This window comes from Hipposideros armiger, unplaced genomic scaffold (assembly GCF_001890085.2).
Source record: "Hipposideros armiger isolate ML-2016 unplaced genomic scaffold, ASM189008v1 scaffold_141, whole genome shotgun sequence".
In the NCBI taxonomy this organism is placed as follows: Eukaryota; Metazoa; Chordata; class Mammalia; order Chiroptera; family Hipposideridae; genus Hipposideros; species Hipposideros armiger.
This window is the reverse complement of record NW_017731491.1, coordinates 3,290,720-3,312,311: the sequence shown is the minus strand read 5'-3', so window position 1 is coordinate 3,312,311 and position 21,592 is coordinate 3,290,720. Positions and strand designations below refer to the sequence as shown.

Here is a 21,592-nt window from a genome sequence, read left to right as displayed (position 1 = left end):
CCCCCACCCCACCCTGGACCTCCCTCCCCACCCCCTGCAGCCAACCATCTGGTATTGATGGTATCGGCCACAAGGGGGCCACGTGAGCCATATGGAAGATGCAGTTCCACAGCTGGAGCTCCAAGCCACTCCCCTGCGAAGTGGATGGATGCAGCCAGGACAAGTGATTGCAAAGCAGACCTATCTAGAGAGCTCTGGTTTCATCAAGTCCCAGACACACTTCCAGCTCCCCCAAAGAGCAGGTGGTATGCCCTGGGCCCAGGGCATAGCCTCATTTTCACTAAATTGGGAGTTCCTTTGGCCATAACGGCTATCCAGAAGGAAGGTGAACTGGAGTCCTGGGAAGGACCCATCTGAAAGGGCCACCAGGAGGTGAAATCATGACCCTGCTTTCCCAGGCGTAAGGAAGGTGCATCCTGATTTTGGCTGAACCTATGAGACTCAGGCTGGCCACTCACCCTCATAACCACCCTCTCCTAGAACCATCAGGCAGGCTGGATCTGTTCTGCCCTGGGAAACAGGGTGCCAGGATTGGGAAAGGATCCCACTGCCTTCGCGAGGCAGGGCAGTCAAGGGGTCCTAGCCACCAGGAGGATAACCTCATCTTGCACACAGGAGACCCCACCTCCAGCTGGAGCAGATGAAGTCACAGTGTTCCTAAGCTTGGCCACTCTGCTCAGTTCTGGGAAATTCTACACACCTTGAGCGACAGTCTTTCAGCCTCCATCAGACAATCAATCAATCTGGCCCCACGGCCCCCTGAAAAACTCTTGTCAAGGTCATCGATGACCTTGACATTGCCAAATACAAGAAGAACTTTTGCCCTCCTCTTCATCTCGCAGCACCACTCCCTCCTTCTTGCAGTGTTCCCTCCACTGAGCGTCCACAACGGCCCTGCGCTCCTAGTTTTCCTTTAGCCCAGCGGTTCTCAACCTTCCTAATGCCGCGACCCCTTAACACAGTTCCTCATGTTGTGGTGACCCCCAACCATAAAATTATTTTCGTTGCTACTCTATAACTGTAATTTTGCTACTGTTATGAACCATAATGTAAATATCTTTTTGTTTTCCGACAGTCTTAGGCGACCCCTGTGAAAGGGTCGTTCGACCCCCCAAAGGGGTCGGACCCACAGGTTGAGAACTGCTGCTTTAGCCCTCTCCTTCAGCTCCTCCTCATTGGGAGGCCCTCTTCCCATCTGTCTCCACTGTCCTCCTATGCTACCCATCCATCCTCCCAGATTTAATACCATCTCTATGCTGCCTGCCCCACGTGAGTATCTCCAACCTTGACCTCTCCTTGAACTTCCACATCAGCATCTCCAAGTCCATATTTGATTTTTCCACTTCACTGTCTCATGAGTATCTCAGATTTGGTGTGTCCAAAACAGAGCCTCTGGTCTTCCTCCCCAAACCTTCGCAGGCTTCTCTGTCTCAGAAAAATGGGACCAAAACCCATCCATTGCTCAAGTCCCATCTAGGATGACTAGACATCTGGATTCCTCCCTTTCCCTCACGTCCCATGTCCAATCCATCAGTACACCCTGTGGTCTCGATCTCCTCAATATAACTTGAATCCATCCATTTCTGTCCATATCCACTGCCAACCTCCCAGGTCCAAGCCTTCTCCACTTTTTGTTCAGACTAGAGCAAGGACCCTCAATCTGGTCTCCCTCCTTCCATTTTTACTGATCTGTAATCCATTCTCAATATGGCAGCCGGATATACATCACATCACTTTGCTGGTGAAGAAGATCTGAACCCGTTCTAAGGCCCACAGGCCTGGCATACTCTGCCTCTATGCAGTCTCCCATCGTTCACTCTAGTCTAGCCACACAGGCCTCCTTTCTGTTCCTCAAAAGTACAGACTTTCTGACCTTAGTGCCTTTGCATTTTCATTTCCGGCATCCAGGCACACCCCCAGATCTTTACACAGCCATTCCTTCTCATCCTTCAGGGCTCAGCTTAAACATTACCTCCTCCAGAGGCCTTCCTAGAGCCCCCATGGAAAGCCATTTCTCCCTCCCACAGACACCAATATTCTTGAATGGCACCCTTGAAATGATGACCACCCAAACACCATGTTTGTCTTTCTTTCAGAGCACCCATCAGAAGCTGCAATTGTGGATGACTTTCTTATCTACAGTCCACCTCCCTGACTGGCAGGTAAGCTCCATGTGGGCAGGAATCGTGTTCACTGCTCTATCCCCAGGCCCTAAAGCAGCCCCGATCCATGGCAGGCATTCCATAAATATTTGCAAAGTGAATGAAGACATTTCACTGGCACTTCCATGTGTAAGGTGTTCTTAAGGCAGGAGAACAAGCAATACAAACTCTTGTTAGAGGAGTTCAGGGAAGGCTTCATGGGGGCGGTGGCATCCTAATTGTGCCTTTGAGTGAGGAGATTTAGAAAGGAGGAGGGAGGCTGTCGGGTGGGGGAGAGGAAGAAGCCTAAGTAACAGAAGAGGAGCAAACACAAAGCACATACAGTGAAGATAGTCAGCCTCACTGACTGTAGACCACCCACTGCTGTCAAATGATCCCTGCCAGGAGTGACCCTACTAGGACACCATCCTAGGATCTCCCCCCACCAAGTGCCAGGCAGCCATTTGTGCACCTCTAGCTAAGAGGAGGCCGGCCTGCTTTCCCGCCCCATACTAAAGGCATGGGTCTGCCCACCTCCTTTGTTTCCCCAGAGCTGCCAAGACCCCTGCTCCAGCTGAGGAGGCAATGAAGCTGCCTGGGGACACCCCACATGATGCTCGGCATCCCACATGTGGTCTTTGAGACTCAACCAACTTAATGAGTTCCCCTTTAGCAGGACCAAGCCTACAAAGTGCCTTTGTGTGAATTTGAAAAGGGTACCCCTCCCGTGGTACCAAATGGGAAAAGCCATCCTTTCCTCTGGTCAGATGCCGCCCCTCACAGAACACCTTGTTGACCGGCAGATTGCTGATTTGGGCCCCTACTCATCCTCTGTGCTGGGCGCCCCAGGCAGTGCACACCTTCCGCAGTGATCTCTTTGCAGTCCAAGGCCAAATCTGGATGAGCGGCCCCAGAGCCCCGTGCCCTTAAGGCTCCATCCAGCTGAGGAATCCAGGCCAGCCCCAGAGTGTCTCCAGGGTCTTGCCCAGGTGACCAAGATGACAGTGCCCCTGGGACTGAGGCTGTAACTCACACACCCACTCCCTGTCCCTCACAACAGCTGATGGCCAGTTCCCAGAAGAGGCCATCTGGGTCTTGGGGCAGAGCCCCACACACACACTCATAGGAGTGAGGACAATTACAGATTATCAGTGGGCTGGAAGGCCCTGCCGCGTGTTTGACTGCCCAGTGATATTGAATTGTAAACATGTGTGCCTATTTACTTTCCCTGCCAGAGCCTCGCTGGCTGCCCCGTAGCCAGGCAACACTATCTGACCTGGGGGACCAGGACAGGGACGTTCTGTGCCAGGCAGGTCACCTGGGGAGGGTTATCTAAGCACAGCCAGTCTCAGCATAATGAAGTGCCTCCCTCTCCTCCCACAAGCCTCCCCACCCTCACCCCCAGATGACCCCAGACCTACAGGACAGACAGTGCACTCTGATGGGAAGAAGCAGAGGGTGGTCCTGGGGATGGAAGTGGTGGCACTGTTACAAGGGACAGAAGCAGAGCACCAGGATTAGGTGTCATTATCAACCTGGCGGGCAGCTTTGCTGTTTCCCTGCCAGCCAAACTGAGAGCTAGCAGGCTGAAATTGCAGCAAGAAAGATTCAGGTTAGACGGGAGGGAGATGACAATGTGTGATTGGAGGCAGGCAATGGCACCTCCTTTCAAGGGAAGACTGGACAACTTCAAATCAGGGCTAGGCGCAGCTCACATATGTCATTTTTTTATTCCTTAGTGAGGGGGTTATCGTTCCATGTGGATGGGGGTCAGCAAGTTGCTGACCGAAGGTAAAAAATCAAGGTCACATCTCAGCTCTAGGCGGACAATGTGGGTGTTGTGTGGCCTTCTTTTCTCTGTGGAAAGGCTTAGGGACATGCGACATACCTTTCAAATCCCATCGTCAGGAGGAGGACATTTGAAATCATATCATGTCATGAGCTCAAAAAGCAGTGAAATCAGGCAGGCAGAAAATCAGTCACAGAACCATGGAATCCTGCAGAAGGAAGACCTACTGTGTGCTGGGCCTCTAGAGTGTCCACTAGGAAGTGGATAAAAAAATCCCCCATGTTACAGATGAGGAACCCAGTTCTAACAAAGCCCAGACTCTCCCACTGAACCATGAAGGTGCCCTGACCTTGGCATAGGCTAAATAATGCCCCCTAACCCTCAGTCCCTGTGAATATGTGAGGTTCCATGGCAGCAAAGGGGAATTGGGGTTGCGATAAGCTGACCGTGAGATGAGAAACGGAGCCTGGGTAATCCGGGTGGGCCCGGTGTAATCACAGGAGGCAGAAGAGAGAGAACCGAAGATGGCGGTGTGAGGATCTGGCTCAACGGCTGCTGCCTTTAAAGACAGAGGAATGGGGCCCTGAGCCAAGGAATGCAGGCAGCCTCTAGAAGCTGGAAACGGCCAGAAAAAGGATTCTCCTCCCAAGTATCAGAAGGAAGGCAGCCCTGTCAACACCTTGATTTTAGCCCCATGACACCCATTTCAGACTTCTGGCCTCCACAATTACAAGATAAGTCTGTGTTATCTTAAGCCACTAAGTTTGTGGTCATTTGTTTCAGCAGCTATAAGAAACTAATACAGACATCTCGATAGGTACATGTCCAATAAGACTCTGCGGAGAGGAAGGAACTTTATACGCCAGCTCCGTGCCTCCGACTGGGTAACCTTTCCCCATTCCTCTAAACTGAAATGCTCTGTGGCATATATTCGCAGTCTGGGGTGGACTTTAATATTTTGATAACTGCCTTGAAGTTCTTTCCTGATCTTCAAAAGACCTGGTGTGGACTCCTGACCTCCACTGGACCTGGGACTCATGCAGCAAGGAGAAAGGCTGCCCACCCCGGTGGCAGAGGACCACACCCTGCAAACAGGACTCAGGACACTGCCTGTCCATGACAACTCAGGCTGAACCAATGACCTAGGAGGCCTGGCTTCCTAGTTCCCACCTGTGCTGCCAGCACTACCCTCAGGTACCCCCAGGCTCTGGATCCTCAGTTCAGTCCTGCTCTCTGGGTGACCAGACTCAGCCTTGCCACTCACTGGACCCTCCCAGGCTTTCAAGAGCCACCTTCCTGCTCCTCAGAGCTGACCATCGTTCCTGACCTACTTTCTGTTTCACTATTCTGGTGTTTCAGGGACTCACTCTGGGGTCCCCAGGACCCATCCCCTCATGGGGAAGTGACATCATGTAAGGGTTTCCTGCCTATTTGCACTTACTAAGGCCACCCTTAAAGGGACCACTGGAGTTACTCAATGGAGACCATGTCTCATCTTCGGTCACTCTCCGAGCATGGTTTCTTGGGCTCTGCCTCCTCGTAGCCATCATACCCTCTAAGAGCAGAGACCATACCTTCCCAGTTCAATAAAGAGTCACCAAGCATGAGGGCATGGAGATACACAAGCCACAGCCCCTCCCTCCTGTCTCCCACAGCCCAGCTCTCCCGAACATGGAATAACCACCCCAAAGGGACACGCAAACGCTGTCCTGAACCCCATCTGGACATCCACGGGAGGGCGAGGCTGGGGAGCTGTGAGGGAATCCAGCTGGGTCCTGATCCCCACTGCATCTCCGGGGGGAGATGCAATTCTGGGCTCCTGGGAGCCCGGGCCACCACCACAAGAGCCCCCGGGAAGAGAGAGCTCTGGAAAGAACAGCGGCACATCTGGCAAAGGTCCTAAACCCAGGCACCTTTAGGAGTCAGGAAGGACGTAAGGCAAAACAGGGGTTGCAGAGAACACATCCCTCCCCCACAGTACTGAAGTGAATTTTTTAATATCATGTTAGTCAAACAAAGCATATCTGGGGACAAATGGGGCTCAGGTCTACCAGCTAATGATCCTTGATGAAGTCAACCCAACTCCTCCACCTCACCCTTCTCAACCATTTCCCTTCCTTCTTCACCACCACTGGCCTCCCCCTCCCTTCTTCTACCGTATTTCCCTCTCCTTGCCTCCTCCCCCTCCCACCTCCAATTTCCTTTCTCCCCACTTCCTCTTCTTTTCCTCTTTTACAGCAGATGATGCCACCGGCCATCCACCCCTTACTCCACTTAGAGCCAACCAGCCATCATATTCACATCTGACATTTCAGAAACTTCTTGGTCCCGCTGCCAAATCAAAGTAGCTCAGCCCAGTGTCATCTGCTAACAAACCCAACTCACTCCCGCAACAGGGCTCAGCTTGCTTTCCATGTGTAACTGAGCTCACTCTCACATACTCCCTTCCTGTGGCTGAAGATGCAGAGCCCGTCAGCCCAGCCTCCTGGGAAGGTCTTAGAAGTTCCCCTCAAAAGCAGTACATCTGGCCGGCCGAGTGGCACGATGGTTAAGAACTGGCTTGGGATGCCAGAGGGCCCCGGTTCGGATCCCACATATGAGGGCCAGTGACACTGCCCTCCACAGCTAAGATGCTGAACAACAGCTCAACCTGGAGCTGGGCTGCCGTGAGTCACCGGCGACAGAATAGGCTGCAGCCCCTGTGGCAGTGGGTTGCCATGGGCTACCGTATGTAGCCAGCAGCCAGCAGCCAGCATGAGCGGCCAGCAGCCGCAGTGAGCGGCCGTCCAGAAGCCGGCGATTGATGTGCCTCGCCTGGGAAGACTGCAATGATGGTGCCAACTTGGGCCAGTGAAGCAACGTCCTCCACAACTAGACTGAAGACCAAAGGAACAGCAACTTGTCTGTTCCCCTTCCCCCAATTCCCCAGCACTCTTCCCATCCCCCCAATTCCCCAATAAAAATCTTTAAAAAAAAAAAAAGCAGTGCATCATGCTCTCTGAGAGGCCAAGTTCACAGACTGTACCACCTCCCCTCCAAAATCACCTGGTTCTCGTATTTAAAATCAGGGAGCCAACCACTAGGTATAAAGTTGAAATAATTCAGTTAAAAATAATTGATGTCTCTACCTTCAAAGGTTTTTGTTTGTTTGTTTTTTAATCTTTTACCTCATCTTTAGAGGGCTCTTATAGGAATTAATACCTCTGACAGAGAGGAAACATTTATCCAAATTTCAGCAATTCCTTCTGAGCCGCCTGGTTTTTTTCTCCACTGGTTAAATGCAAGCAAAATTGAATTTAACTCTTTTTTATTATAAAGGAGCACAAACAGTGATATCCCATTTATTTATGCCTCTATCTGTGTGTATGATGCCAAGATGTCTGGACGCTTAGCAAACGGTAAGGATGAATGTGTCTGGATGGTAGGATTATTATTAGGGCTGTTTTTTTCCCTTTCTCTGTGCTTTACAATTGCTTAATTTTTTAATAATAAGCATATATCATTTTATTTAAAAATAGGGGAGGAGTGGCTGCTGTTCATTTGCAAAAAAATAATAAGTCTTATGAAAATTCTCTAAGAAAACACTGGGCTTTTTGGTTCAATGTCACTTTCTTAAGGTTGTATCCATCAATGAAGACTAATACATCACCTATTATAGTATTTATTAAGTACCACCTACTAAGTGTTTATGAAGCACCTACTGTGGGGCCCTTATATACCAGGCCCTGTGGCAGCAAGGATGGAAGAACACTCTCTGTCCCTCAGGGTACTGAACTGGGACTGCACTGGGCCAGATCCTCCCAGCCCTGCCCCTGCAACACCCCACCCGATCTCACAGACACCCCTGCAGTCACAGTTGAATGACATCCAACTACAAGGGTGAGCAGGTGCTAGCACAGCTTTTGGACCTCACCAAACTCCCATCAGGAGCTCCTGAGAAAGGGCAGCCCATACCTATAGTAGGTTAAATGGTGCTCCCCGCCAAAAAAACAAAAACAAAAAAATATGTCCATGTCCAGGAACCTTCAAATGTGATCTGATACGGAAAAAAGGTTTTTGCAAATATAATTAATTTAAGGATCTGGAGATGAGATCCAGGTGGATCCAGGTGGGCCCTAAATCCTTATAAGTGACCCACAGAGCAGAGACAGCCAAGCCAGGGAGAAGAGGTGGCCGTGTGAAGGCGGAAGCAGAGAGTGGAGTCCCCAAGCCCAAGGAATGCCTGGCGCCACCGGAAACTGGAAGAAGCAAGCAAGGATCCTCCTCCTCTAGCGCCTTTAGAGGGAGCACCCCATGCTGACACCCTGATTTTGGACTTCTAGCCTCCAGAACTGTGAGAATAAATGTTTGCTGTTAGGCCACCAAGTTTGTGGTAATCTGTTACAGCAGTCTCAGGAAGGGGGGCGGGTTTGCTAACCGGAGAGGGACACACAGGAGGTAACTACAGGGGCTCAGGACTGTGGGGGTGATGTCCCTTCAGAAGCAAACACAGAACATCCCCCCCAACCCCGTCTACTGCCCCCCTACAGACTGGGCTTGAGTGTCAGGTAAATGACGCGCATGCAGGGGGGTGGAACCCCTCCTGAGCTGGTCTCAGTGAAGAAGGGTCTATGGCAGCTGGAAGAGAAGAGTGGGATACTCAATGAAACCAGCCCACAAGCATTTAGCTCACTGCCCCTGATAATAACCACTACATACATATGTATGTATCCATTACATACGAATATATAATACCTGGACGTGCTTGGTGCTTTCTGAAGCCCTTGCCCACCTGCTTCCTCCTGTAATCCTCACAGCAACGCTGCGGGGCAGGCTCAGTTCTACAGATGAAGGAACTGAGGTTCACAGACGACTGAACTGCATAATGTCACACAGGCCGTTGCTAAATCCCAGGCCCAGGCCCAAGCCTCTGTGCCCCAGACCTGGAACAACCCATCAGGAAATGCGGGACCCCAAACAAGCAGGATGTCGCAGAGCCAGGGGCTAGGTTAGGGGAGGAGGGCTGGTCAGGCCTTCGAAGGCACGTGGTACAGCCTGCGCTCAAGCAGTGTGGGAAGCAGCCCCCCAGAGACGCCCTGAATGCCAAGTGCTCTAGCAGGGCACAAGGTCAGTCAGTGTCTGTCTAGAAATACAGACCCATTTTCATTAATATTAGCTATAGGCAAAAGGAATTAGGAAGGAAACTTCTGATGGGGACAAACATCATAAAATGCATTCTGAGGCCAACCGTGGGACTCTCCACAGCCTTGAAGTATCTAGGTGCCCACTCAGGCCAACCCCAAAATCCTTTATGCCGACTCTGACCTTGCACAGTCTGCTGTCCCCATGGGGACCGCCTGGTCTGTGACCCCTCATGGGCTAAGGGCAGCCTGACTACAGGAGCTGGGAGCATTATCCAGAAAGGTGCTCCCTCCCTGAAAACCCCTGCCCAGGTCTGTCTGAGTTTTCTGGGCAAGGCCTTTGTTTTCGGCCTTTTTCCAATACCTTCACTGTCATCCACATTTTTCAGGCAGGGTTTAGGTCTAATACACAGGGCTCAGGTGGGGGAAATCACATAAAATGCAATTTAAATTTTTGTTCATCAGACAGACATCAAGAGGCACCTCAGCCGTGGGGACCGGGCAGGGCAGAAAATCAGGGAGGCCTGAGGAGACACTGTATTAACAACAGAAAAAAAAAATCAGTGTACTTCCTTCCAGACATCCCCCCTAAGCACGGCTGTTCTCTGGCAGAGTAATGCCTAACATTTCTGTGACACATGCTACGTGCCTCTGTTCTGTGAAAAACGTTCATCATCTCAATTAGTCCCCATTACAACCACAAGAGGCAGGTTCTCTTCTATCCCTCTTCTACAAATCCTCATTTTGAACTGAGGCACAGAGAAGTTACAAGCTAGGAGGTGGTAAAGCCGTAAGCCCAGTCGTGTTCTTAACTACGACTCAATATTACTCCACCTTTTTTGAGAAAGAACCTCAAAGGAATGCAGGTCCAGGTCAAAGGAACTGGATTAGCCTCCAAGGCAGAGCAGACCATGTGGCCTGTCAGAAGGAAAGGGAGATGGGCTGGAGAATCAAAGGAGAGGAAAAGAGGGTTCCCAGAGAGAGCATTCTGGAAGCCCAGCAGGCCTGTTCCCCAACACAACGGGGAGAAGAAATAAGGCCTACGTGGCCTGGATACCTAAGCCTGTGGGCTCCATCAGCAATTTCTAGGAAGCAGGACTCCCCTCTGGGGCCTCCAGCTTAAAAGGCCAGGAGCCCAAGGCTACATGGGAGCAGGCAAGGGACTCTCGTGTGCTGCTGGCTCCCAGTTCCCTAGAGAGAAGGCCTAACTGCTTCTCAAGAACAAGAACCACGTCGTCATCATCATCATTATTATCACATTATCACATTACCACTTACTGAGTGCCTACTCGTGTAGGCACTCCACTAGCTACTTCATGGATGACCTCACTACTCTGCACAACTACTCCTCTGGGTGGCCACTGTTCCTATTCCACAGGTGAAAAAACTGGAGGTCAGGGAGATTAAGTAACATACTCAAATGATTCCTGCAAAGCCGTCCAGGGTAGTGGATAAGACAGCACAGGCTTCGGCGTCACACGGAAAGACCTGACTCCAAATCCTGGCTCTGCACTCACCAGTTGTGGAATCTTGAGCAAATAACTTAACTTCCTCTGACAATTTCAATCAGAGATGCCAGAAGTAATTTATCTCAAATGTCAACTCCAAACAACTGGCGCTGGCTGCCTGCAGTGCTTTGTTGAAGAGGATTCTGAGACTACGTCTAAACTCGTGGAAAGAGTGCCAGGATCAATTACTAATAACCACCATAGGGGCAGAAGGGTGGACTAATAGCACAAGTGTCACCTACTTGCCATCCCCGATCTAGAGAAACACCATGGCTTACAGAGACAAACTATACAAATACATGGGTACATTTATACAGCCAGTGGATTTTTGACTAAGGTACAAAAGCGACTCATTGTCTTTTCAGCAACTGGATATCCATATGGGAATAAATAGACCTAGACCCCCTATATCATGCTATACACACTAAATTAAATTAAGATGGTTCTCAGACCTATAGCTAAATTGATAAAGCCTCTAGAAGAAAACATGGAAGAAAATCTTTGTGATATGGACCAAGTAGGGTTTCTTAGAACACAGAAAGCTATAGACACAAATGAAAAAACCCGTAAATCAGATAGCATCAAAATTAAAACTTCCGACACCGTTAAGAAAAAGAACGAACTTGTATCCAGAATATGTAAAGAATGCGTACAAGAAGACGAACAACCCAACTTTAAAAGGGGAAGAGGGGAGAAAGACACTATAAGAATGGTCATTATTAGTCATCAGAAAAATGCAAATTAAAACCAATGAGATGATACCCTTACACACCCACGCAAGTGGCTAAAATTAAATAGACTGACAAACAATGGCAAACGTGGACAAGGATATGGAGCAGTTGAAACTCTTATAACACTGCCCAGTAGGAACGTATTATAAAATAGTATAACCATCTGGCAAAAGCATGGCGGTTTCACAGAAAGTTAAGCATTCACCTACCCTCTGATCCAGCCATTTCACTCTAGATATTTACCTAAGAGAAATGAAAACACATGTCCAAAACAAAACAAAACTTATTCATTATAGCCAAAAACTGGAAACAACAGAATTTAAAAATGGTGTATCATACACAAACTACTGGTAAATTCAGTAGCATGGACGAATCTCACAGATATTGTGCTGTGCCGGACACACAGGAGTACATACTACATAATTCCTTTTAAATTAAGTTCTAGAACACGTAAAACTAATTTACAGTGAAAAAATCAGAACACTGGTTGCTTGGAGGGTGGGAGGGATTGACTATAAGGGGACATGGGGGACTTTCTAAGATGGCAGAAACGTCCTATATCTGAATCAGAGTATGGGTCTCATGGGTAATAAAAGTATGCATTTAAGATTTATGCATTTCGATGTATGTCATTTTTTTTAAATCCAATTACACCTAAAGTAGTTTGCAAGAAATGTAAGCTAGTTGGTCTTAAAACATGAACAAAATCAGAGCTGTACATATATGAGGGTCCCAGCCTCCAGGCTGTATCCCCATAGATGCAGACCCAAGTAAGCCCTTCCTCACGTCTGCACTGCCCTGGGCGCCCCCTGTCCACTGGCCTATATGAAATCAAAGGGCTTCTGGGAGTGGCTCCTGAGGAGATGACATCTGGAAAGGCGACATAAACAGGGTCTGAGTGGAGCCCAGAGATGGCTCTCCCAGGGCCCACAGAGCATCAACAAGAGGACCAGCTAAACCTCCTGCAGCAGTGGTAACAAAGGGAACAAATATTTGTTCTCTCATGTCCCCTCCAGGGCTTTCTTTAAAAGAAGGGAAAGCCAGACCTCCTTGCTGATGTCCTCCAGCCCTTCCTGCCTCCACCCACCAAGGCTCCCAACGTCCTGCCCACAGATGCCTCCTCACTTCATCCATAAAAACGGGTAGATCTGAGGAGTGCTGACATCCCTTCACTCACCCCTTCCCAGACTGGAGAGACGAGAGCGGGAAGGTAGGAACCAGAGGCAAAGTGAAGAGATGGCATCAGGCCTGGGGCTGTGCTACAAGCTGGAAAGGAAGCCCCAGCCCACTGCCAGGGAGAGAGGCTGGCTGGGGGACAATTGGTGAGCCTGAGAGGACAGGAGGGGGAGACCAGCACAGCGCTGCCCAGAGGGAAGGAAGAGATGGCAGAAGGGAAGGTTCCTCTGACCGTTTTCTTCCCCAGCATCTGGAGACGGACACACCTGCCTGACCTTCCTCTGAGGGTGTCGGGAACATGTATGAGTCACGGAGAGCAGAGTACCAAGGAAGCAAAGTAGGAACAAGACCTTCTGCTCACCCCCCACAGAAGGAACCCCGGCCTCTTGATCCTCTTCTGGGAAGGAGGTCTGAGCAGGAGCTGCCCTCAGACTCGCAGTGACGGGGATGAAGGAGGCTGAACAAGGGTCACCTCCTAGCTGACCAGGCTACTCCAGGCCTGGCGGGGCTCCAGAGGCCAGGGGTGATGGTTCAGATCAAGGTCACAACAAGTCCCAGCATTGTCACCTTCCACAAAACACTCTGCACACTTACTATGAGCTGGAGGAGAATCAGGAGGGTCAAACCAACCCCAACCCCTTCACATCACGAAGCCCAGGGAGGGTGTTGTGTCCGGTTGGTCCCAGGGGGGCTAGCACAACCCCCATGCTTGCCATGAGGGCCCCTGCTAGCTCCCCACTCCGCCTCCCCACAAAGCTGTCCTTACTTCTCTCTAGCACACTGAAAAGCCTCTTGACACACTTGAGCTTGTTACATGCTGAGCCATATGGTTTCTTCTACTCAGTGAAGGCCCCCTGTAGACAGCAGGTTCTTTGAGGGGTGAGAGCTGCGGCCTTGGTTTGACCCCATGGGGCCCAGTGCCATGCTGGGCACACAAAGCCACCCCTCCCTAAATGCCTGTTGATCCATTTGGGCATGAAAACAAGATGACAAAAAAATGTGGGCCTGGAAATAATCCACAGCATTCCCAGGGAGACAGCCCCAAACCCCTCTCCCAGCCCACCCTGCGTCATCCACAGTTTGAGTTCTGGCTGGGAACTGGGCTCGCATTCAGCCCATCTGCTCAGCTTCTCTTTGGTTGCTTTTTCTCAGTTTCATATTAGGAAAAAAAAAATCCCCTTGAAAATCACAAACAGCAAAGAGGTAGGGGAGGGTGAGTAAGGGACTGGTTGCAGCAGACATGGCAGTGGGGGGCAGGGACCTGAGGGGTAGAGGTTCTCAGGCTAGGGGACAGTAGTCCTCCAGAAGTCCCTTCCAGATGGGAGAAGCAACTAGAGGAAGGGCTGTCCCTGTGTGTGGGGGGTGGGATGACAAGAGAGACAACACTTTACCAAAAATGGTTTGGGTCTTGGAATTTAACTTAATCTGCTGACTACAGGAGGAACACAAGTATCTTCAGTGGGACCTTGGGCGAGTCATTTCCCACCCAATTTACCTATAAAGGAAATAGACCATCCATCCCTTACATTCTGTGACTCCCAAGCGAATCAATACCAAAGGAGTATGCCTGCAAGCCCTGCCCCAACCTGCACTGCCAAGGGAACCAGGTGAGACCCTCCCCCACTGCCCAGATGTTGTGGGTGACTGTAGAACCCCCAAGGCTAGAGACCCTGGAGAGAGTCCAGCTTCCACCTCGGGTGTCTCAGACCTCAGTGTACAATAACAACCAAGAGGTCGGGAGGCCTGCTCCTGTCCTCATCACAGGTGGGAGCCCAGGCCTGCACAGGTGACCCCACATGAGACATGGGGAAGGACGGGGCTTCCGTGCACATCTTGAAGAACCATGTCTATGAGCTTAATTTAGAAGAATATTAGGGCAGCCAGGTGGCTCAGTTGGTTAGAGTGCGAGCTCTGAGCAACAGGGTTGCTGGTTTGATTCCCACATGGACCAGTGAGCTGCACCCGAGCTGAGCTGTCGATGGGCGGCCAGGTGGCTCAGTTGGTTAGACAGCGTGCTCTTAACAACAAGGTTGCCAGTTTGACTCCTGCATGGGATGGTGGGTTACACCCTCCACAATTAGATTGAAAATGGTGACTGGACTTGGAGCTGAGCTGTGCCCTCCACAACTAAGATTAAAGGACAACAACTTGACTTGGAGCTGATGGGTCCTGGAAAAACACAATGTTCCCCTTCCCTAATTCCATGACACTATTCCCTTCCCCAATTTCTCAATAAAATCTTTTAGAAAAGGAAGAATAAGAAGAAGAGTATTACCTGGAGATAGAGGTCCAGCTGGGATGTAAGATTCAAGCAAAACCAGAGGAATAGAAGATCAAGTTTAAGCTCCTCCCACCTGGATGTCCTGCACGGTCAATACGGGACATCTGTCAGGCACCCCACCCCAGCCAGGACTGGGGACCCACAGCGCAGGACAGTCACTTCCCTCAAGAAACTCAATGCAAGGAAGCTGCCAATGATCAGCAACATGACTTGACAAGTGCAGTCACTAAAGGGACTCTCCCTCTGTGGTGAGTAGGCTGGGTGAGGTAAATGAGGATTGTGGTCGTAAGTATCATATGGATCAGATAGATTTGCACAAAGGAAAAACAAATGTCCTAGCCACAGACAATAGACTTTGAACCACAGCCACAGGCTATGTCTTAGGTATAGAATAAACACAAATGACAGTTACAAAGAGACCCCTAAGTCCAAGTACACCACATACTGACCCCAAACGCCAACCACAAAAGGGTCCCAACCCCATTGGGAATCCCCAGGGTGACCCACAGCATCTTCTCTGAGTTCCCAGCTATGACCTTGGCCTTGGGGCTTTGGACAGGAAAGCCACAGGCTGGGAAATTCCTGAGTTCAAAGAAGAGAAGTACAGAGCACTGGAGGAGGGGCTGTCTTCTGACCATAAGTCACTAAGATTTCCCTGAAGGTTCTGCTCTGAGCCTCCCTGGGGTCCCCCGCAGGCCAGGCTTACCCTCTGACAGCCAGCTGGCCCTGTGCTGGCCAGAGCAGAATAGGGCCAAGCACCCAGCGGCTGTTCATACATCATTTTTTGAATGAATCAGTTTGTTAACTAATAATTCCTTACTTGTGCTCCAAATTCTTGATCAGCCCTCCTCTCTCCTGTATCTCCCTATACCTGGATCCCTCCTTTCAGCATTTCCACACACTCAAGGCTCCCATCTCACAAGCAGTGTCCACACCCTCCATGCTCACACCATCTCCACTCACTCCTCACATACCCAGTCCACGGTCCACCCCCATCTCTCCCCACGACTGTTCTCGGTTCCATGAGCAGCAGCAACTAGGCCACGAAGCCCGGAGGACACCGTGCGCTCCACATGGTACATGGCCTCCCCAGCTGCCCGTCCCTCCTTTGTGACACAGTCCTCCCACCATGTCTCCAGCGCCCTCCACGCCAGTCTCTACATCTCAAGGTGCTATCCCAGGAAATTTCGTCTTACTCCACCCTCACTGCCCCCACCCAACCCTCCACCCCAAGCTTCAATTCCCGTATCTATGAAAGTGACTCCAGATTTTTACCTCCAGTCCTGACCCTCCTTCTAAGCCTGGCCCTAAATACCCAGCTGCTCACTGACCCCATTTGTGTCTCAAGCACATCCAACTCAGCACTTAAAATGTAAGCTCTCATCCTCCCTCCCGGGTCACTCTATCTCAGAGAATGGCTGTAACATTTATCCAATTGCTCCAAACCTGGGCCCACTCCTGCCTCCTACCGCCTCCCCAAGTGCTCATACCTCATCAGTGTACCTTCCAGGAAACCTGACCACTTCCAAATAACCTCCCAGGGCCCTCGGAGTCAGGCCACCATCCTCTCCTCATTAGGCTCCTGCAGGCAGCTCCCAACTCTCCACGTCCCACTCTGCTCCCTCCTATGCACTCTCCACACAACAGCCAAGGTGATTTTTCCAAAGTCCCATCATCTTACTCCTCTGACTAACATCTTCAAGATGTCAATGTCCCTAGTTAGGATAAAGCCCAAAATCTTCAGCAAAACTTCCAAGGGTCCAACTCCTCGCCCCTAACTGTGGATGCTCAGGCCATTCTGGTCTTCCGGTTGGAGGAGCCCTCTCTCTCTCCTGCCTACTGGCATTCCAGGGCATACAGCAGCGCTTCCCAAGCTGTAACGTGCATATGAGCGGCGATGTTGGTAAAACGCAGACTCTGACTCAGTTGTCTGGAGTAAGGCCTGAGACTCTGCATTTCTAAGGAACTCCCAAATGATGAAGGTGCTACTGGTCTCCTGGCCTTACTACTTCTAGTAGTAAGTACCTAGAACATTCTCCTCCACCCTGACTGCACCTTTGCCTAACTAAGTCCTACTTGACTCTCAGGGTTCAGCTGAAACATCATTTCCTCAACGAAGCCCTACCTGACCCTCGCCAAGATTAGGTTAGAGTCCCCCCTCCACAGACCTTATAGTGTCCTCCAGCTACGCTGTGCTTCTCTCTTGGAACACACCTAACTGTCCATCCCTCATTCTTTTTTTTTTTTTTTAAAGATTTTTATTGGGGAATTGGGGGGATGGGAACAGTGCTGGGGAATTGGGGAAGGGGAACAGACAAGTTGCTGTCGTTTTGTTCTTCAGTCTAGTTGTGGAGGACGTTGCTTCACTGGCCCAAGTTGGCACCATCATTGGGCTCATCTCTGGCGAGGCAGATCAGTCGCCGGCTTCTGGACGGCCGCTCACTGCGGCTGTTGGCCGCTCACGCTGGCTGCTGGCTACATACGGTAGCCCATGGCAACCCACTGCCACAGGGACTGCAGCCTACGCCGTCGCCGGCGACTCATGGCAGCCAAGCTCCAGGTCGAGCTGTTGTTCAGCATCTTAGCTGTAGAGGGCAGTGTCACTGGCCCTCATATGTGGGATCCGAACCGGGGCCCTCTGGCATCCCAAGAGAGTTCTTAACCATCGCGCCACTCGGCCGGCCCCCATCCCTCATTCTTGAAATTCTGTTTCCAACTTTTGTCTCCCTAGCTAGACTACAAGCTTCAGAACAGGGGCCACAATGTCTTGTTCACTACTGGGTCCCCAGCACTCAGCACTGGGCCTGGCACATGGTCAGCACTTGAAGTCAAAAGCTGTTGGTCTTGCCTGTCCTGCATCCATTTATTCTTCTCCTTACAGTAACACTTCAATTTTCCTTTGAGAAGCCACTCCTCCTCCGCTCTTGGTTCTCAGGATTTAGCTGGTGGATATGAGACCCAAGTCTGGCCAATCAGAGCCTTCCATCTCTCTAGCTGCAATGATTGGTTCAGAGACAGACATGTGACCTAAGCCAGGCCAATGAGCTTCCTCCCAGATACTTTTGTTAGCACTACTAGGGAAAAGACTCTTCTTTCCACTGGAGCTACTTACCAAGTAGGAGTAGCTGTCACCATCCTGCCACCAGAGATAGAGCTTAACGAAGAATGAAACCAGTACAGAAGAGAGATGGAAAGAGACAGATTTCATGGATGCAGCCATGCCTGGAGTCTATACTTGCCACTACAAAGGCAATAAATTCCCTTCTATGCTTAAGCCAAAGTGAGTTATGTTTCTGTCACTTGAAACCAAGAGTCTTGACTAATACAACATTCAGATAAATACTGGGTGTTGAATGAATTAAATGAGTATGTGAATAATTAAAGCCTGCCAAGAGAACTCAGTGACTCCTCCTAGGAAACTTTCAGAGTGCTCCCTGCAAACTCCCACCATCCATGAGCACAAAGACAAGCATCCCACACTCCACTTCTCAGCATTACCTCATGCAAACAAGGCACCCCAGCACCTGGCTCAGATGCCAGCACTGTGACTAGGCTGATGAAGGTGGTCTGGCTTTCAATACCCCCAGGCACCCCACCAGGAAGAGGGCATAGCTGTCCTCAGTCAGCTCTATACTCCACCCACTCCTGAGCTTCTAATCCAAGCAGGGCAAACTCTGGCTGCCATTCCGTGATATTCCCCCTCGGTGAATACTACACAGCTCTGTGCATGGTGGGCATTCAATATGGGATAATAATGGGAAAATGGTTTTCATCAACTTCCTCTGGGGTATCACTTTGCAACAGATTAGGTCAGAGAAAAGAGGGTGCAACAGAGAGCAATGGGGGGGACTGAAGTGTAAAGGGGGAAGGGCATAGTAGGGGGAGAGTGCTGCCCCCTTGGCTTCTTTACAGGAATGAGAGGGGCCTGGAGCTGGGGGCCTGAGATGTGGTCTCCCAGGAAAGAGACTTGTGAATAAAATGCTAATAGGAAAAGAATTACTGGCTCCCCAGAACCTCAAAGGCATTTCATTCTCCCACAGGGACTGCGACGACAGGGCCAGCCCAAGAGGGCCAATCAGAGGCAGAAAGATCATGCCATTCAAGTCCCAGGAGGGTCCCAGCCCACAGGACCCCTTCTTCCCCACCCCCAGTCCCTGGCAGCCCTTTGGGGCAGCAGCAGCTTGAGGCACCAACCTGCAGCTACAGTCTAAGTCTCTCCCGCTTACTCCTGCCTGGGCTCCTTGGTCCAGAACCCCGCAGTTCCACAAGGCCTCTCGCTAATTACCAAGCATCCCTCCAACCCCGCTCAGCCCCAGTCTGTTTCCTCACCACACCCTAACACCTGGGTCTCACAGTCACATTTTCCTCCTGCACTCGTGAGCTCACGTGAACACTGCTTCCAGAGGTATCCAGGCACTCAGTGGTCCCTACCGGGACAGACCAGACGCAGCTAGGCCTGGTGCCAACACAAAGCAAGGCCTTGAGATTTCCCCCACCCAATTCCCCTCCCTGCTAAGCAACTCTAAGTTTCTTACCTTCATGGTGGGAGGCGCAGTGAGAGGAGGGGACAGCGACCGGTCTGGGAGGGTCACATCCGAGCTGTTGGCCAGTTCCTGCTTCCTGTAAGGAGGCCACAGAACACAGAAGTGAGTGGGGGCCTGCATGCACCTTCTCTCTCCTCTAAGAGTGGCTGGGCTTGAGGACACAGTCGAACACACACGCTGAACAAAAGGAGAGCAGGCTGCAGTTCTTGGCTGGAATGTACTAAAATCGAAAGCAAGGCGGCACCAAGTGTGGTCCCTGCTCCAGCAGCATCGCCTGGGAACGTGTGAGAAATGGAAATTCTCAGGTGCACACCACACGCTCTGGTGATGGAGTCCAGGAGCATGCATTTTAACAATCTCAGGGGTGACTGGTTAGCTCAGTTAGAGCATCACGCTGATAACACCAAGGTTGCCAGTTCAATCCCCACATGGGCCACTGTGAGCTGTGCCCTCCTTAAATGAGTCAACTATGTCATTGTAGCATGAAAGGAATATGTAACCAATGACCATGGCTGTTCCCAAATAAAAAATTAAAAAAAAAATAATCTCTCCAGGTAATTCTGATACAACGCTGAAGTCTGAAAACTAGGAGACTACGAGATACAGGACTGGGGATGCAGTGGGAAAAGAAGGGGAGAGGGGTACACGTTTTCAATTCATCCTTCCTGGAGTCCCTAAACACACACACACACACACACACACTCACAGCCAGAGAGCTGACCTTGGAAGGACGGGGCTGCCTGCTGTGTAAGCTGCAGGTAAAACTTATTTTAGTCCATGTGGGCTAGGGCCAGGGAGAGGCAGCTGAACAGAGTTGTGTCACCATGACAACATGATTGCAACAAGTTCGCTGCTCTCACACACTCCCCACTTTCCATCTGGCCCTTGCTGGTGACCAGGAAATGCTGGTTTGGAGTCCGATCACCAGACAGAATGTTTGCAGTGGGATAAGGCTTCAGAACAACAGTTACACAATAGGACCAGCTGGGCAGAACCTGGAGGAGTCCCCGGAAGAGGGACTCTGGTGTCCTGGATGTGCCCTAGTTACAGCCTGGGATGGGAGGGAAGGCAAGGGTAACAGTATGAAGAACCTAAGAAGACCAGACTGAGCCATCAAAGCGCCCCAACTTTGCAATGTTTCCTTCTCCAGAACCCCAGCCCTAAGCAGCCAAGTCGGCCTAACACCGGGTCGCACTTAAACAACCAGAGAACCTCCCGGCCACCTTGAGAGAATGCTTCTGTACTTCCTTCCAGCCCACATCCTACCAATGGGGATAACAGCTCCAACCCTAACCTCCTTCATGAGTGAAGCCCACCCCCTACAGCACCCAGCCCTCCGCCTTTCCAGAGCCCTTTCCCTGGGGCCCAGACACCACCCCATCCCGGCTTCCCTCACCCAGGCAGGCCAGGCATGGTAGGGCCCCGTCCACTCCGGTACAACCCCTGCCTGCACTGCAGCCTGTCCTCTAGGAAGCTCGATAAGGAGGCTACATAAACATCTGGCTTGGTAGAAGATCCATGTGACCCCATTAACCTCGACCCTGCCAATCCCCCTCTCTGCTCCTCCATCTGCCTTCCTCCTCCTTTCTTCTTGGACTTTGGTCTCACTCTGATGGCTGGAAAGGAGGGTCTCCCCCACTCCTGATCCAGATTGTAACTAGCACAAGAGCCAGCAGGGCCGAGACAGAGCGCATGTGTGTGCACGTGCATGCACACGACCGAATGTAGCTTCTTCTAGCTCTCAGTCAGAGCCACCAGCCTCCCCTTCCATTGTGGGGTCGAGCTGGGATGCTCTGGCCTTCCCCTGCCTATGGACCCAACAGAACCGAGTCTAGCACTGGCTTGCCACCTCCCGCCACTCTGCCCTCTCTCAAGCAGCCCCTGCTCCTCCTCAATGGACTGCACCCCCAAGAATCATGTTGGAGAAAAGGGGCCAGAGGAAGGATAATCAAGGATGGGGAGCACCACCAGGAGCTCAAGGACAGACAAAGACAGCTCTCCTTGGGAGCTGGGAGCCTGGTAAGGAAAAGCATGCAGGGAGGAGAGGGGAGGCACGCCCCCCAACCAGAGTCTATAGGACTGCTGGGAGTCAGCTGAGGACCTCTGGCCTACTCCCCACGGGCTTGTGGGCAAATTTCGGGCCAGCCGAGTGGCTCAGTTGGTTAAGAGCGTGAGCTCTGAGCAACAGGGTCACCGGTTCGATTCCCACATGGGCCAATGAGCTGCACCCGAGCTGAGCTGCCGCTGAGCTGCCAACAGGTGGCAGGATGGCTCAGCTGGTGAGAGCACGTGTTCCTAACAA

General features: G+C 51.1%; 1 protein-coding gene across 8 annotated transcripts in view; it reads right to left on the bottom strand.

Moving 5' to 3' along the window:
* Positions 1 to 21,592, bottom strand: part of RAP1GAP2 (RAP1 GTPase activating protein 2) — a 194,863-nt gene that overhangs the window by 55,280 nt on the left and 117,991 nt on the right. For all 8 annotated transcript variants that reach the window (XM_019650494.1, XM_019650493.1, XM_019650498.1 and 5 more), the window contains one exon: positions 19,282 to 19,366. In XM_019650494.1, coding sequence (XP_019506039.1) covers positions 19,282 to 19,366 — 85 coding nt within the window. The remainder of the gene's footprint in view (positions 1 to 19,281; positions 19,367 to 21,592) is intronic.